The 18,573-nt window shown below is 41.5% G+C and overlaps 1 protein-coding gene across 1 annotated transcript; it reads right to left on the reverse strand.

Annotated features, from left to right (window-relative positions):
• Positions 1–1,414: 1,414 nt before the first annotated feature.
• On the reverse strand, positions 1,415–15,796 carry kcnj19a (potassium inwardly rectifying channel subfamily J member 19a). Its single transcript, XM_058652564.1, has 3 exons — positions 14,782–15,796; positions 4,964–5,183; positions 1,415–2,221 (listed from the first exon to the last, which is right to left on the reverse strand). The coding sequence occupies exons 1-3, from the start codon at positions 15,445–15,447 to the stop codon at positions 1,563–1,565; spliced, it is 1,545 nt and encodes a 514-aa protein (XP_058508547.1). The 5' UTR covers positions 15,448–15,796; the 3' UTR covers positions 1,415–1,562.
• Positions 15,797–18,573: the final 2,777 nt, after the last annotated feature.

The following is an 18,573-nucleotide window of genomic DNA, read 5'->3' on the forward strand; positions in this document are numbered from 1 at the left end:
TGTGCTGCTGTAGTGCTGAATTAAGATACACACACTGACCCATGTGTTGCAGAGGAAGGGTTATGTGTGCTTTTTACTTTGTGCTGTTCCTGTGGCTGGATTGAATTTAGCCCTGTGTTTCCTGGTTTTCTTTGACATTTATTTTACGTTGACATATATTACTTTATACACAAACTAAATTAAAGCTGCTGGTGGTGAAATATGTTTAATGGTGAGGTGCTTTATCACTGATTTCCTTTCCGATACCCAGTGAAATTCAGGCTGGTATCGACGATACTGATCTGATACTTTATTATTTATTATATGAGTATTTCAAGACTACTATTTCTTGCTCCTTGATTATAAATAGTTTGTTAATGTTACCAACTATAGACTGAGCTGAGCACTGCAGCTGGGTTTATACAGTCATAGTTTATATATATATAATATAACAGGCAGAAGAAGTAGTTCCTACCAACTGGGTATCATTTAGACTAGATCCTAATACTGTAATTACTTTAACTACACATATTCTGTGAATTTCTCTGTGAGATGAATAAAGTATCTATCTATCTATCTATGACAAAAATATCGATATTTTAATATGATAATTGATCCTAGAACATAAATGTCTAGGATTCTGACATCTATCAAAGAACTAGTGTTTGGTCAGTGACACAGTTCTCTCAGTCTCTGTCTGACATGTAAATCTACAAGATATCTTTCCAGAAAATGTCCAAGACAACATTGTTATCCAGTCAGTAGACAGACATCCTCTCTGTCTACTGAACAAATATTGTGGTCATGTTCTCAGACATGCATTTAAAAGAAAACCTATTGTATTATGTGATCACTGAGTCTTTATACCTCAGTGATTACTCTTCTGTCTGGAACAATGGTTTGACTCTAATCAGCTTCCATTCTCCAATAAATGCCCTTCATATTCTCTCTGTCAATGGCAGTGTAGCTCATTATCCTGTCTCTTATAAACTGATGACTTTTGGAATTGTTCCTTCATTAGGCTTCATTTGGCAATACGGTAAAAATGATGGCGTTAACCGTTGCTTAATAAAACTGCTTTGTGCTTCTTATTGACATCTGGACAAGCTGTTGCACAAACCATTTTAATGAGTTCATAAACCAAGTATTGATTATTTGCTATAACATCAATAAAAACACAAAGAAGAGGGACTGATCAAACATAATTTATTTTCATCGTAATATAATTTATATTTAAATAAAACTAAGATAAACTATTTATTGTAGTGGTGCATACATTAAACAACTAATTTAGTGTATACATGCACAACTCTGGCAGAATGATCAAGTTTGCATTAAGCATGAAGTTTGTGTTTTCTTGTTGTTGTGTGACAACGTCTGCATGAATGCCTCTGCTATGGAACACAAAAATCACAGTAATTTCAGTAAAGGTAGTGTCTCAAGAAAAAAGCAAATCAATAAATTGTCAGTAAACCATTTGTTTTTTTCTCATCAGTGGCACTCAAAGTAAATCTCTGAAACTGGTTCCATGCGTATCTCTTTGTGTCTGAGGTCATTGAAAGTCTGCTGTGTCAGCTTGGGTTTCAGCGGTCAGCATTCATCTTCCGCAGCTTCGCTGGCAGGTTGTCCTCCGGCCTCCCTCCACTGGAGGGCTGGGGTCTGTGTGCGAGGACTGGAGCGGGGGACAGTGTGGGTTGAAGGCTGTGCTGGTACAGGTCTCCGGTAGACTGGGTCATGGGTTCAAAGCCCACCTTGAGGGACTTGAGTTGCAGCCGATTTTCCGCCTCGGGCACCGGTGAGGAGGAGCTGAGACGCTGCAGCTTCAGGGGCAAGTCTCCTGTGCTGCAGGCCTTCTCAGAGTGCTGAGAACTGAGCAGAAGCACCTTCCTCTGCAGGTCCTCCTTCCCAGAAGAACTCATCCTCTGCAGCTTGCTGGGCAGTCGCCCTCCGATCCCTGCCCTTTCGTCTGAACTGTTAATGCAATCTACAGAAAACACCCGGCCACGCCGGGCGCTGTGGCTTTCAGTGATTGCAGGAATGGGGGTAGACATTGGCGAGGGCAGAGAATTCTTTTCCTCATGTTCCTTGACGCTGTATGGTGGTGTTGGTACCTCAAAGGTGCTGTGGAACTGAGAGTAGTCTACCCTGAAAAATCCCTCCTCAAGGGACATCACTGGCAGGAAGCGATGGCCCCATAAAACCTCATCCTCTGTATATGATGTCCGTGCCTGACAAGTCATACCTATAAAAGAACGACAAGTGACGAGTTAGTACTTTTCATGATTCTGAATTTCTTCTTAAATTATGTCTAGAAAAAATATATGCCAAATGGTAAGTTTTCCTCCAGTTATCTCTCTCTTTCTGCTCTGTGCCACTTTGGCTTTAGACTAGAGCCCAAATCGGATTTGTGAGCTTATCAGAATCTGATTCTGATATGCTGAATCTGATCTTCCTGACCAACTGTTCACATTATATTTATGTTGCTAGTGATCAGATGTGATCTGCGTGTGTCTATATTGACATTGTCTAGTCTAGTCTTCCACATGGATTTCTATAGTTACAGGCTATGTTCATGATATATACCCTGAGTGTATTTTATTCTTCCTAAATGATGCTCCTCTATGGAAATAAACTGAATATCTTTTGTGTGTGGATAAAACAGTACATTGGAGGAACTTGACATTTTAAAGTTTGGGAAACACTGATCTTTTTATTGTCTGACATTTTTATTAATTAATAATGAAATAATCATTAGTTGTGGCCCAAGCAAAGGCACTGTATACAGTATAATTACATTTTGCTTCATAAATTCACTCCCCCCCCCCCCCCCATTTGACCTCAGCTCCAGTAAACAATATTTTCTTGACATTTAAATACTCGCTCCTTTGCAATCGATAAGCACTTAGTCCGTATTTCCTTCTGATCCAGTGGCTTCGCCTCAGCCTGAGCTTTTCTGTTAAACACCACACACTAAACACCGCATGTTGTCTTTAATGTAGGAGTCTGCTTTCTCTGGGGGATGATATGTGCAGTGTTATGTCATAGCCTGATGCTATTCCAGCCTCACGACTCATCTTCATCCACGGAGAACCTTCAACGGTCCAATGTCCAAACAAAGGTCATTATATTTCTTAATGAACCCAGAGGCTTTAATCATGAGGATGAGTTCAGCATTAATGTTCCAGTTGTATTCTCTTATACTAGTTACCAGGAGTTCTGCTGACTGTAATACATGCAAGACAGCAGTAATACCAGTTGACGTGCAAGCCAGTTTCATTTCATCATGTGGGCATTTATGGAGCTGCTTAATGTTTGGTGGATCTTGGATAAAGATTTAAAACCCTCAGCAGCCCAGCTATGCAAGCACTTGGCAGAGAAGGTGACTTTATGGAATAAAAAAAAAATCACTGGCTTTTTCTGCCTTTACTCTCAGAGTAATCTGACCATAATTACTGAAGAACAATCTTAATTAGAGCACATAGACGTGTGTGTCATCTGCATATGAGTGAAAGTGTAGTGTGCTGATGTTTCCTGGGGATTGAGATTCATTGTTGACTTTCTCCTCTGATGTAGTGGTCAGCACTCTTGCCTTTGCAGCAAGAACACCTGGGTTTGCGACCTGGTTGGAACAAGGACCTTTCTGCAGGGAGTTTGCATGTTCTCTCCCTGTGTGTGTGCGTGCGTGGGTCTAAGTCCAAGTCCAAGTCCAAAAACATACAGATTTGGGGATAAGGCAAATTGTGTGAGTGGATTGTTGTTTGTCCCTATGTGGTCCTGTGATGGACTGATGACTTGTCCAGAGTGTAGCCCACCTTTTTTCACCTTTTGCCCTATGTCAGCTAGGACTGGCACGAGTGCCCCCTGCAACCCTCATGTGGAGGATAAAGCGGTAGAAGATGATGAATAAGATAGACGTCAGGACATCCTATTGTTTAGTCAAGTCTGTGATATTGAGTCGTTAAGAATTAAACAAACCCCATTGGTCCATTCTTTGCTGCTAGAAACCTACTCGGGGGCATCAGCTGACCTAAAATGTTTACAACTAAGACAGATTTATTGAATGTATGCTGAGTGGTAATCTTTCCAATCTGGTTGAGGCATAATGGGAAAGAGCTGAACAGCTGTGTCAGCAGTTAATGGGATGTGTGTTAGCGCGACTATGACGGCACATCGTGGCCAATTGAAGGTGACACTGCCACAGCTTCCCTCCTCCAGCCCTCAGCTCTGAGTGCCACAGCGCTGCGACTCTAAACTCCTGGCTGTACCCTGATTTAATGGCATTATCAACAGAGCACAGACCACGTTGCCTGCCTGCCTCTGCGCGTCCCCGCTGATCCCTACCCTCTGCTCTAAGCCTATTCAGCTCCGTGGTTTCGTCTGCAGCGATGGCAAAGTGACTGTTATGGGGGGGGTGGGGGTGGATTTTGAAAAGAAAAGAGGGATTTCTTTGTATTGGAAAATTATTTTGTTAAATATGCAACTGAGAGGGCTTTGTTGTCACTGTGAACGCTCCCGCATGGCTGCCTGTAGTTTACAGTGGTGGCTGTACGTCACAGGCTCAGAATTACCTCTGCTCTGCAGTTTGAAAAATGTGAGTGTAACTTTTACAACAACACCAACTCATCTATCAAAGTGACACACGCATCCGTGACCACAGGCTTTGATTATGCATCGAGTGGGCATAAACTGTTTCTCCAGTAATAAAATATCCCTCATAATTCAATCAGGGCGTCACTCTAACGTGTTTTTCTCGTCCTCACTTTTTTCCCTGTGTTTTCCGCATATACTGAACTGAGAAGGAGGGGAAATTAGATCTCACTCTCTAGATTACTAGTATCTGTTAGAAAAGGAACTTTATACGGGTTGATATGTAGGAATTTACATTTAGATTGGGAGTGGGAAGAAAGAGGCAGCAACACTGGGATGGAAGTGGACGAGATACAAAGAGCTGAAAGGAGGAGTGTTGAGAGAAAGTTGCCCTCACCAGTCGTCTCCACGATGCCCTCAAGGATAACCACGATCTCAAACTGTTCGTCGTTCATAAGAGAGCGCTGGGAAAGGTCAAAAAATGGGCTCTTGGGGTTGATTTCATGGCAGATGGTGAGAGGGGACACGAGAAAGAGCTGGTCAGCGCCGGTCCCAAAACCCACATCCAACTCGCACTGGTCCAGAGGCAGGAACTCGCCCTCGGGTGTCTGACGAGACTAAAAGACAAACGACAACCGGAGAGAAAGGTGAGAACAGAGATGGAAGGAACAGTGGAGGAGGTGACATGAAAACAGGAGAAAGTCAGAAAGAAATAAGGATTAAATACATGTTGTTTGTCCTTGTCTCCAGTTATAAACTCTCTATTAAAATATATATATTACAGTCACTTAAACTATGAGATTTTAATGATAATGTCACGTGACAACATGAAAAATTTAGGTAAAAGGTGTTGCTCATACTGTTTTCAGCTCTGCAGCTCTCCTCGATTCTACAGAATGTAATAATACATTTTGAAAGCAGGGCCACAATTTTACTGTTTTGGTTTGGTAGATTTTCTCATTTCTGCCGTAAAAAATCCCCAGTACAACTACATAATCCTGCTGAAACCAAATCTAAATTACATTAAATTTGTGAATGTCAGCAATGTAGTGTAAAATAATTTTCTACATATGACACCTCTAGATTATTAGTAGTGACGCAACCTTTACTTTTTTGACTCTTTGCGGTGAAGTTAGATTTGACTTAAGTTCCCGTCCTAAGTGGAGAAGAGAGAAGAATAAAAAAAACCAAATCTGTTTTCATTTAATAGATGCATGAGACAGCCGTGTTTGGACAGGACTTGCCCACACAGTGTTAACTGGTGCGGAAGCATTTAATTGCCCAGATGATGTTGGAGCACAGCAACAAGGTCTTGCATGCATTTTCTCCTTTGCTGTCTTAGTCTGACTAATCAGTCTGTCCACTCTTAGCAGCCTGTTTTTGTTACATACATACATTCGCCCTCCAGATAAAACGGCTTGTGGCTTTTTCAACACCTTAAATATTATTATTATAATAACAACAATAATAATAATAATAATAATAGTCTATAAAATAGTTCAAAATTGCCATGTGTGTAATTTAAATGTAATCAGATTAATATCTTTACAAATGATCACCTTTGGGTTCCTTTGTGACACTCCACCTTGTACACAGTGTTTTTCATCTTACACAAGTGGAACAAAATAGTGTTTTATTCAATTAGCATGTTTGAAAAACAATGTTGACTCTCTCTTATAATCTATAATAGCATCTTCTACCCTTTTATTCCCTTTTATCTTTGACTACATCATTTTAGCCCCAGTCAATAATTGGAATGTGTCAACCACCAGCCACTCACTCACTCACTCACTCACTCACTCACTCATAATGATCTCCTACACATGCAGTTCCTGCTGTTCCTCTGCTGTAACCATTCGTCTATTTCTGGATCTTGTGTTCTTTTTGTAAACTAAAGAATACAAAAACACATTATTCCTTAACATTTTCCTCACAGAGTCAGTGTCATATTAGGTGTTTGTTCTGGTCCAAAAATAATAAGGTAAGTTAAAGACACATGATAGACAAATGGATCATGTTTGACTTTGACACAGTGAGTTTAACTTGCAGTGGTTAATTATTTCTGTTTTCACTTGCAGTCGTCTGTTTTCTGAACTCCTCTCTCTTGCCTTTCTGTTTCCACGTGGCACATTCACTATGTTCTAACTAACTTCTGTGTCCGAGTCCGAATCCTTTAACAAGAAAACAAAATGCACTGGATGGCCACTGTGTGCAAAAGAAATATAATCAAAACCTTTATTTTCCAAACAAACGCTCGTCATCCAAAAGACGCCTTAGGTCTTTTGGGGCAAGTAAACAAGTTGTTTTGTTTTACACCTCTGTGATAATGAGTGTATTACAGCACTCTAATACCACATAAGTACAAAAGTCTGCCCATTACGGTGAAATCAAAACTGCTTCATCAAATGAAAATCAGCTCAAAGATTGTAGGTAAACCAGTTGAAAGACTTTATGAGTCATCCTACCATAATAACATGTTGAGACTGGCTAAGAACATCACCTCTGACCCCAACCATGTCCTGAACCATGAATACTTATAAAACTAGAATAATTATCATCCGGCCGGAGGTTCGGGTTTCCACGGTTTGATAGGGTTAGACTGAAAAACGCCTTTGTACACCGGTCAATCTCAAAATCTTAACGAGCCTTAAACACCAACTTCTGCTCGTCGTATAATGTGCGTATTTATGGCAATAAAGGATTATCATATCATATCCTCCCCAGTGATGATCAGTGCAAAACATGCAGTATTTACAGAGGAACTCAACTGGATGTTCCATTAAAGAATCCAGGCACTGCAAGAGAAAATTGTTTTCATTCAAAATCAATTGGGTTTCAGTCGATTTACTTTAATCTCTCGTCCGGGTCACTCCTGTTCAGCAGCTGACAGTCGGAGCCTATTTCATCCCGACCTCTCGGTGACATTGTTTGCTAGTTGATCCCTCAAACACACACACGGCGAATGAAGTGTAAGTAAACAGGCTTTTTTGCATTGCCAGAAAACATCGCATGCTATTATTATCATCTCCTGTGAATACCAATGAGATGTTTTTGCGGATTTGTGTTGGTGAACGACTTTCGTGACGGGAGGGGGCATGGTTTATTTCTCGCCTGCTTACAGGGCCACTGAATGCTGTTCGGCATCGCTCTTCCACGTGGGTTATGTCATACTTGCTTAGGGAAATTCCTCTTTTCTCTCTCTGTCTTTGTCACTTAAGATTAAAAAGATGGATGACTGTATGCAAACATTGGCAGGCAAAGCTCCTTACATGGACCCTGTTGGCACCCTCCTACGCTTCTGCTCGCTCAAAGATCCACAGATAACTGAGCTCGTCTACTGTCTTTCCTGTAAATCTAACATTCTGCGCCAGCAAACAAACAAAGACTTTACTCCCCGAGCACTGACAAATCCATTATTCATTCTCACTGATTCCTGTAGTGAGACGTTACTGCAGAATCACTGGATGAGGGATATTTATCTCAACCTAATACAAAACTCTCCAGCACAGTCACAGTGTCAGCACCTCGTTATCATTAAAAAGGCACAAGGCATGTTTCTGCGCTTTGAATGATGCTCATGGATGAAGACAGGTGACTAATTCACTTGAACAGACCTAATGTGAACTGATCTTCCCACTCCACTCCCCCTCCATGCTCCGCCAGGCCGTCATCAATCAGTGGCTTGAAAGGAGGTTTGTCCACTGACAAGTCGGCTGCGTCTTGGAGCTTTCGCACTGCTTGACAGAGTCCGCCTTCTCCTCACTGTGCGTTTAGAAAGGTTGGGAGAATCTAACATTTCACCCAAACCAGCCTCCAGTGAGTGAGATGCATTGTTTCAATCAAACTGATAATAAAATGAACTGGCGACAAACGTCAACGTGTGTTGAAGACGTTCCGCGCTGAGTTGAATAATTTTTTTGTCCAAAAACATTATCACAAAACAATAAAATCTTGGCAGAAACTGTCAGAAATGTAAGATAAATGTTTTTTTCAGAAACATCCATCCATCTTCTACCACTTTTTTCTCCACATGAGGGTCGCTGAGGGCTGGAGCCAATCCCAGCTAACATAGGGTGAAAGGCGGGGTAGACCTTGGTCACGTGAATAAATAGAGAAATCCTGCATTTTTTTATCGTTTTTTATCGTTTTTTTATGTTTATTATTGGTATCGTGGACCATGCATCACATATCGTGAAGTACCCTGCGATTCACACCCCTGCGTTTTAATGCTGCAAATGTTGTCAAACAAGTGTAAAACAGTGATTTGGTCACATTTGACTCACAGATGCAGTAAAAAAAAGAGACTGAGGAACTCATTGATTCCAGCTGCCAGTGGCATTTTTTGTCAACTAAAACCTTTATGCGTCAAGGCCTCTTTGTCACTGTTGTTCCCGTGGGGATAATAAAGATACCTTTGATTTTTAAATTGCTTAAACACAATTAACTCTTTATATTAAAAGAACACAGCCAAATGAAAACAGCTTTGTCGTTCTATCAGTTATAAAATGAGTTGACGTGAAAGTTTTCTCCTGTTCCTTGTTGACTGAGTTTCCTCCTCACAGCTCAAGGCTGCAGACTGACCACGATCAAAATGTTTTCTTCTCTTCCCCCAATGTGACAGTTCCACTGTAACATGTATCTGCTCTGCACAGCATTTCAGATTTGTGGGGAGAACGTGCAAAATTAAAAGCCTGGCACACAAAAGAAACACACTTAAGACCCAGGGTGGACACTGTGTTTGTTGCCATGTCTTGGTACTTTTAACACTTTTAACACAACAGTGAAAGAAGGACGTGAAAGAAAGCACATTAAAAATGTTTTCATAGTGTACGTGCACTAATGGCACACCTTCTATACCCGTCAGGGCCCGTACCAATTTGGCGTGACCTATTCCAGTTAATAGTTTCCACTCACAAAACTCACAAAGGTGAAGGCGAATAGATTGTTGCGTGGGGGGGGGGGGAATAACACATTTTGGTTGATGGACCTTTCTGCAAAGTCAAAGATTACTTTTTCGACGATGCATTTTTGAATACAACTAACAGTGTTGGCAAAAATATTTTACTATTAAAGGCCAGGTGAAGTAAACAAAACAACAATCGCGTCTGAATTCTCAATCTTTACTCTGTGTAATAAAGGATCGACTGGCCTGCTGAGTCATAATATGAGGATAATGTCTTTGGGTGCTGGGCTGCCTTGCTCTCAGTGGTGTGTCAGTAGTGGAAAAGCTGCCAGAGTTTGGCTTGTTTGTTAGAGTTATGATCAAGAGACATGTGAAATTACACTGTTAGGTCAGTGTGGAGGCGTAAATAAAATATAAAATGAAACAAAATGAAGTGGTTGGCAAAGGAAAAGCAGGATTTAAATAGTAGCCCTAGTATGTTGTTGCTCTGGGTTTGTTTGTTTGTTTCCCTTTGGAAAGTGTTTTAATTGTCAATGTGTGACATGTGTCATAATGTTCTTGTCAAAATATGTGTTTTGTTGTGACTGTGTTGACTCTGAGTTCTACTTGGTCTAAGGAAAATAGTGGAACACGGCACATACATTATTATTATTGTTGTTGTCTTGAGTCTCAACATGTCTGGCTCATCTAAGAATGATAATGCTGCATTTTAGCAATTGTTTACCTAATTGTTTTATTTATTTTGAAGAAAAAGTGAATGGTTGTTTGTCTCTATGTGGTCCTGTGATCTGACCAGGATGCACTCCACCTTACGCCCTGTGTCAACTGGGATTGGCACCAGCAACCCCTGTGACCCCTCACTAGGAGAATAAACCAGTAGAAGATGGATGGATGGATGGATGAAAATGTTTTTTCTCTTTGTGTTGTGTTGTATGTTCCTATTGCAGCTCACTGTATAAACAACAAAGCTTTCCCTTTAAATTTACCAGAAGGAAAAATAAACCAAGCTGTGTTGAATTCTTTAAGAAAAAACCCCAACGATGCACCTGTGTAGACTGAATTATTCAAGAATGGGATACAAAGAAGAAAGGATCATGTGTCTCTCTGGCTATATGAGGCTTGGCAATCGATGATGGTGGTCTTTTCTCCAGACGTTTACAACATAATGGTGTCATTCTATCTCTATTCTCAAAATTCAAAAAAATCAATTCTAGATCTAGCTACTACTTTTCAGCCTATCGTTCAGTCATTCACAGAGATATAAACAGCGTTGGGGGGTTTCTCCTTGTATACAGTATATCTACAGTAGGAAGCTTCCCGTAATTAAAAAACTAAAATAGTTTTTATATCTTTGTGATGAGCTTCCCTCCAGCTCTGTCACCACTTCCCGTCCCTTTTAATACATTTCTTCATATTTCCTGCTAAGATGTTCCACCAGGATGCTCAGCCAGGCTGTCATGGACGCTGCGTTTTAACTACTTATGGTGGGTCTCTGCATGACAGCTCCCACTGGTCCGTCCCTCCCACCTTTTTTCCTCCGTCATCCGGCAGCCGTCACTTCAGTTTATCTTTGTTTCTGACTTAGAACTGGAGTCACTTGTGTGGGTGTAACAAACACAAGCACAAACACTTCTTTGGCATCACCAGAGACAGACAGAAGACTAGAATTCTGTATCTGGGCATGTGCAGATGCCCCCGAGGCCCAAGACGAACCAAAGTGTCAGTGGGTTTGTTTGTTTATAGCAAATTTATCGCACACCACACTGGACTAAGAGCAGTTTCGTGTCTGCATCGTCCCCTGCCACAAGAATAGTTCAGACTGAAGTGACCAGTATGACCTCTACGTCCACAACCTTTTTGTGTCAGTACTTCTATTGCAATTACAACATAGCCATTTGATTTGTGGAGCTTTCAGAGATGCACTGATGTGTCTGCCAACGTGGCTCCAAACAATAACGTCTGCCTACTCCGTGGTCAAATACGCAGAAAATGTCTGATAGAGCCCACGTGAGGATGTAGCTGAAAAAGACCCAACACCAACTCTTGTGAATGCTTCATCCCCAAACAGTCTCCCACTGCGTGTCCTCTGTAAACAGCGAACAGAAAAACGGACCCAACTGTCTCAAAGCCCCTTGTAACTACAGATGGACTCGGCACAGTCAGGCCCACAGGAAAACATCAGTGTTTTATTTATTTGTCCCAGTTGGAACATTATCTAATGATGAGCTTATGCTGAATGACATACTGTCTCCAGCCTGTTCTTGAGACACGCCTGGGAGTCTTTCAAGACCGTCTTGTCTTGTCTCTACCCGTCAGCACATGATCTCACATGATTTGAAACACAATATTACATCATGCTTTCTACTTAGTTTCTGTAATTCACCAGCAGAAACAACAAAAACAAAGAAAACTATTGGATTTTGACATTTCCATTATACAGAGTTACAGAACTGTAACTCTGACACCCACCCGCTCTCACTGAGTTTGGGCCCATGGCCGAGAGGAAAGGAATTGGGTTTGTAGCCAGAGGGTGGCCAGTTCAAATCCCAGGACAGGTTGCTCAAATTGCTCCCCAGGTGCAGAAAAGTGTTGCCCACTGCTTGTGTGTGTTCACTACTGTGTGTGTAAAAAGGATGGGTTAAGATCAAAATTGATGTGGGTGCAAATTAACTCATTCTAAAGCCGTGCCTAGGTTTAAAAATCAGAAAATGTTATCCGGGTTACATTTTTCAGCCTTTGCAGGTGGAGTGAGTCAAGCGTCCCTAAACACTTTCACACTTACAAACACTGGATTAGAAGAAGATGTCGTGATTGAGAAACATTCTGGTGTCACTCAGCATGATTCAAATGCTGAAATACCTTTATGGAGATGTTTCTTAACAACCAATTACAAGGTGTTTTTTACTTCAACCTCTTTTGAATGAGAAAAGTGTCACATGGAAGCAGTTCTCTCACTAAATGAACTACTTTAGCCAATTTAGTGGAAACAGAGAAAGTGTATTGTAAATGACGTGCCTGCTTCAGTGGCTACAGACTGTAGTTTATGTGTGAACAGGAGCAACACTGCAGTTGATAACTGTTTAATTGAGGTATTAGAGTTAAGTACATTTAGGCACAGATCTCAGATTACTGACTAAACCAGTCTTCACTCAAACACAGTGTGTACAGACTGTGATAGTTTGTTGACAACGTCATCACAGAAATCTTTTCCTACAACTCTCTCTCTCTCACTCGCACTCACTCGCTCGCTGCATCAGTGCGAGATGAAATGATTCCAGTCATGTCTGATTGTTTCACACGAGGCATGACTTGTGAGAGCATACAGTTCAACAGCACCACCAACATTTCTACACAGGAACTGCACGGAAAGTCAAAAGATATTGCAACTTTTTTTTAGGGCTCATTAAATACACTATATTAAGGTGTAAGTTTAACTAAGACGGTGCATGTATTCAAAAGTGAGTCACTGTTGTTTTCCCCCGACAGAGTTGTTTGTGTGTCCTGTGTTCTGGCAATGCTGCCGCAAATATTCTGCTACGGTGAGAGAGGCTTTGAAGTGAAAGAATAAGGTTAGACCAGAAACCCTGAAGCAAAACTAAATAAATATATAAATACTAAGCAGCACACAGTGGATGCTGTGCTTATTGTAGTCCACTGAGAGGAGGGCTTACACAGAGGTCTTAGACTTTATAATGATTGCACTTCTTGGCGTCCAAAAGGACGCAGTTAAAAAAAGAATGTATTATTTTGTGACGTCACTTATCTTATCTCCTTTTTAAAAGCATCTTGTTCTGGTTTGGTCATCCACTGCAATGTCACAGTGCCATAGGTGTGTAACAGAGAGTGAGAGGAGGAGAGACTTTGGAAAATCCGCGTGTGTGTGATTTTATGCCTATTGGGCTACAACTGTGGAACAGCTCGGTCCTCCTCTGCCTGCCTCTCTGACTGCATGCATCATTAAGCTGACCAACGCTGTGCTCGATATGGCTGCGTGCAGGAAAACACAGACATAAACAAGCTCCAAGCACCTCACCAACGCTGTTTGTCTTATTTATGACCCATTTTGCACATTAAACACGGATGTGGCTGAAAGGATCTCTATTATGATCATTAAAGGGGGAGCCAGTCAATCTTGCTACTATTTGTGGTGATTTTCTGCTTGTTTTGCTGCTTGTTTTTTAGAGAGTGAGCTTCATTGACTATATTCGCCCACAAATCTGCTGAGGTTCTTGTTCAGTGGGTAAACCAGTGTGGCACAGTCAGTGAGGAACCCACACCATTATATCCAGTGGGTATTATTTGAGCCAGTCCCGATGCACCCACGTTAAAACATGTTTTTGCACATTTTATATCCTGGTAAAGACAAATTAAATAAAGAAGTGAAAGTTGGAAGGAGCTCTGCTGATGTTCCTTAAACCACGGGTGCTCTTGGAGGTGGGAACTATCAATAGAAATGGACATTTTATGCTAAGAAAGAAGTGTGTTGTGGTTTGTATGTATTAAGCCCTAAAAAGGCACTGCCTTCAGAAACCTTTTTCTGTCATAAAATACAACTACAAATACAACTACATCAAGTTTGTCTTCAATACCCTTTCTCTCATCCATGGGTGCTGTTTCACTAACTTCAGTGATCTTGTGTGTGAAGCTGCCACTCACGGATTCACTGAGCCTAACTTTTCATCTCACCCTGTCACATCCACTCTCAGATACACACAGACGTCTGTCCAGGTGTCATCTTCTGAAGAGGAGAGAGCTGAACTGGGACACGTGAGTGTCAGCTATCCCCGCTGCAGCGCTCCCCACAAAGAACCAACCCTCTGCCTTTGTTCTGTTATCTCAGAGGTTTGGGATGCACCTGGCTGCCACTTCACCACCACCACCACTAGCCTCACCATCCTGCAGCTGGAGGATTATGGTAATACTGCCTTAAGCCTGTTCTGTTTCACAAAGCATATAGAGTGGGAGCTGCTTACAGTTACACTTTCATTTAAAAAAAGATGATTGATTTAATAAAAAAAGTGCTTTCCAGTTACCTTTTCCACGTGGGCTGAGATGAGTGGGAAGTTAAAAATAATTTTAAGGAGATGCAAACTGTCAGTCAAGAGGTCAGTCACCGTGTACAATAATTAAAAGCTTGACTTTTACTTTACTCAAGCTACAATTAAAGTTTTCCAACCAGTGCAGCAGCTCTGTTTAAATGTGTTATTGGACGTTTTTCACTCTTATTTGTATTCCTTTCTGCAGTGATTTAAAGGCAGCTGACTTTAAAGTCAGTTTTCAGAGTGTTATTATTATAACAACAGTGATTTTACCTTGATGAGTTTGCACCTGATCTGCGCGGACACCATGTGGCTGTTTCTCAGGTTCCCCACGCGGAACATGAGGCACAGTTTCCCGTCTCGCTGAGAAATCACCGCGTCCTGACTGAACATGAGCGTCTCTGCGCGTTTCTTAGGTTGAGACATTTTGATGAACATGCAGCCGATGAGAAAAGCGTCCACGATGGAGCCGAGCAGCGACTGGAACAGGAAGAGGATGATGCCCTCGGGGCACTTCTCTGTGATGTACCGGTAGCCGTAGCCGATGGTGGCCTCAGTCTCGATGAAGAACAGAAAAGCTGAGGGGAAGTTGTAAACATTGGCCACGCAGGGGGTGTAGGACGAGTCGTGGCCGTGGTTTAAGTCTCCCCTGATGTAGGCGATGACCCACCACATCGATGCCATGACGAGCCAGGCGATGGTGTAGGTCAGGATGAAGATGAGCAGGTTCCATCGCCACTTCAAGTCCACCAAAGTGGTGAAGAGGTCAGACAAGTACCTGCTCGTCTCTCCGCCGAGGTTCCCGTGTTGCACGTTGCAGCGACCGTTCTTGTCCACAAAGCGCTGGCGTTTCTTCTTGACCGGAGCAGAGAAAGTGCTCGCCCTGTTTGTGTTGACTACCTGGTAGTCCTCGCCAAATTTTCTCCGAAGTGCCGCCATTTGAGCTCTCCTGAAGTAAATGCAAACTTACTGGCTTTTCAGTCCATATTTTCTCTCGTTTGTTTTTGCTCCAAAACGCTGGTTATCTGCAGTGCGTAAAATGCGCCATGGCCACCTTAGCGCGCACAAAATCGAAGGGATAAAATCAAAAACAGGCGCTGTTATTTGCTTGTGAGCCACAGTTATTATCCCTTTAATTCAAAAAAGATCCACTGTTCTTCCAGTTTGTCTTACATGACATTGGAAAGTAGCTGTGGCCGTGCGCTCTGCTCTCGATGATGCTCGGAAGTGGAGCCAAATACGCGCCGCTCTCTTCTACTCGCAGCGTCTGGTGGCCTGTTACAGATGAAGGGGGTAAGTGTGTGAGTGTTTGTAAGAGGAGGGAGAGTAGTGAGGAGAGGGAGGAAAGGGGGCAGAGTGAGAGAGAGAGGAGGGGAGAGTTAAACCTGCGCTTGAGTGGAGAGAGAGGAGAGGGACGGATGATGTGAGAAACTCTTAGTCTAGAGTTTAGTCAGTCAGTTAACTGATATATTAATTCATTAATTTCTTGATGAATACAATCATTAATTTTTCATAGGGATTAACATTGCCTTCAGACTGTCACTGGCTCTCCTATGTGATTAACAAAGATCCTGTAAGTGATGAGGTTTGAGGGTCTTTGTGCTGTTAAGTGAGATTGTGCCATCTACTGGTTGAACGAGCCATGTGCACATTTGATCTAATAAAGACTCCAGTTTAGGGGCAACATGATGGGGAGACACAGGCTAATTGATTTGCAGATGAATTACCAGACTCTTTGTGCCTCTGCTCAAATCTGTGCTAAATTGTAAGCCTTTTCAATTGACATAATCACGTCCAGTAAATGAACAATAACAGGAAATCACACAGTAGTATGTACATACTCATCAGAATTACAAATGATATTGTTTCCTGGACTCATTGCTTTATATAGGTTACATTTACTACTAGCTGTTGTGAGGCTTTGTCCATGTTCAGTCAGTCGTTCAAACCTTTGCGTCTCCTTTTCCCCATGAAGCTGTCTTATTGATTTACACACTGAATGGCTCTTACAGTGGAGGATTTCCTGCACCAGTTCTCTCCCATAGGACGATCATAAAATGGACGGTTTGCCCTTGGATTGCTTTTTCCCTCAATTTAATCGGACAGATGAAACTACATTATATATAACAATAGCAGTACTTATATATCATAGATATATATATATATCTATGATATATAAGTACTGCTATTATTAGCTAATGTAGTTTCAGCCACAAACAAATGACCCCTTGCCCCGTGACTGGTCTCATTTTACAGCTGACCCTCATCTCAAGTGTTTATTGGTTGAGTCTTTTAATTTTGTAGGAGAGCGTCTGATAGGAAATAGGCCTGCACCCCAGAGGAGATCCAGAATCAGTTCATCACATTATTTATTGATGATATGCCCCTAATATACTCTGTCAAGGTATTTAAAGCGCCTCATGAATAAACTATGTAATAAACAGATTTAGGATCTTTGTTATTCAAATGTGGGCCCTATAGGTTTACACTTTTACTTGGTGTTTTTGAGAAGGTTTAATTAAGTCAAGTTGTTAAGTTTATTCATGAAGCACATTTATTCTCTTGTAAATTAGCAACAACATTATGCATGGGTAGGTAGTCAGAGACTTGAACAAAGCTGGTGTTGAACCCAGTCATCCATTCTTATTAACAGTAAACATCACATGGCTTGACCTTGTGTTCCTCTTGAATGGTTTAGTGTCTTTTTTGTAAACACCTCTCAAGTGAGCAACTTCACTGACAATAATCTGCATTCAGTTGTCAGTTTATTGGATAAAACTAATGTAGCAGTCTTACGTGCACTGTGGTAATAAAGCTTATTAAAGCTAATTAAATAAACCAGGAAGAAACAAACAAAAGAACCTGCAAAATAATGAACAAAATGATCATGTCAAACTGTATATTCTGGTTGTAGGTTCTAACAAACTACATCACACAAACAACAGCATCTGTTTTGCTCGTCTTTGTGTCTTCTTTGTGGCATTTACGTCTGTGTCCTCTTTGTGCCTGTTGTTATTTTTGCATTTCTTTGTCATTTCACCAACTAATACAACAGAACAGCGCAAAAATACACAAACTATGCATGCACACACACCTTCACACAATCTTATAAATATATAAATATGACATTATGAGCATCAACATTATTAGAACATCGATATGTCCTCTCTCTATTGATTATTTATGTCTCTTTTTTTGTTCTTTTTAATTTTATTTGGGGCCATTTTTCATTTACTCTCGTTATAGCCAAAAGGCAATATCTAACCAAATTTTGTTTTGTCTCCACAACATGTCACACCACTGCTCAGGTTGCTGAAGCTGCAGACATGGGACGTCTGTCTCGACAGAGGGAACTCCTACTGTACACCGCTGTGATTCTCCTGACAACCCAGGATTACAGAGCTGCCGGGAAGGAGCGCCATCTGTTATGTGTAAGCATCAGGCTTTCCCACAGAGAGGCATCCAAAATCATCACAACACAATCACTGAGCCTTGGCTCTGCAGCGCTCACAGTTTTCTTGGGTTCCATTATTAGATGAGGAAAGACTCTCGACTTATATCCAATTTTCTGGTGTGTGAGGTTGGAATTGATTCAGGGAAGGAGGGGAGAGGGGAGGAACAAAGACCCACTGCACAGACTGAATTATTGATGAGCAGTTTAATCATCTCAGTCATGTGATACACATAGTGCCACAGACGTGAAAATATATATAGCCATGATCTTGGTGCAGGTACACACATGCTCACTCTTACATCTCCTCCACATTGATATCACATGACTCCGGTCAGAGTGGAGCCGGTGTCAGGTGACATAACTTACACTGCAGAAGTCACCGTGTCTGTGACCTTTATGTCCCAAACACTCAGTGGGGACTGATGGAACGTTAAGCCATTTAGACGCATTTCTGACTCTCAACTTAAACTGAGGGCGATGCAGAAATAACATCACACGTCCAGGATGTCCTCTCTTTGTTAGTTTATGGATGTGTTTGTTTGAATTTCCTCAAACTTGAGAGGGTTTTACCACACAGAAATCTCTAAAAGGCTCCACAGAATTCTCATCTT

The sequence above is a fragment of the Solea solea genome, chromosome 16, assembly GCF_958295425.1.
Source record: "Solea solea chromosome 16, fSolSol10.1, whole genome shotgun sequence".
NCBI classification, from domain to species: domain Eukaryota; kingdom Metazoa; phylum Chordata; class Actinopteri; order Pleuronectiformes; family Soleidae; genus Solea; species Solea solea.

What these genes read in the sequence shown, in the direction of transcription:
- kcnj19a (XM_058652564.1), bottom strand. Translation starts at nt 15,447, where the DNA reads ATGGCGGCACTTCGGAGAAAATTTGGCGAGGACTACCAGGTAGTCAAC. An exon ending in TCAGGTGCAAACTCATCAAG is followed by an intron (nt 5,184 to 14,781) that starts GTAAAATCACTG and finishes TTTGTCTTTTAG; the next exon opens with TCTCGTCAGACACCCGAGGG. An exon ending in GGGCATCGTGGAGACGACTG is followed by an intron (nt 2,222 to 4,963) that starts GTGAGGGCAACT and finishes GTTCTTTTATAG; the next exon opens with GTATGACTTGTCAGGCACGG.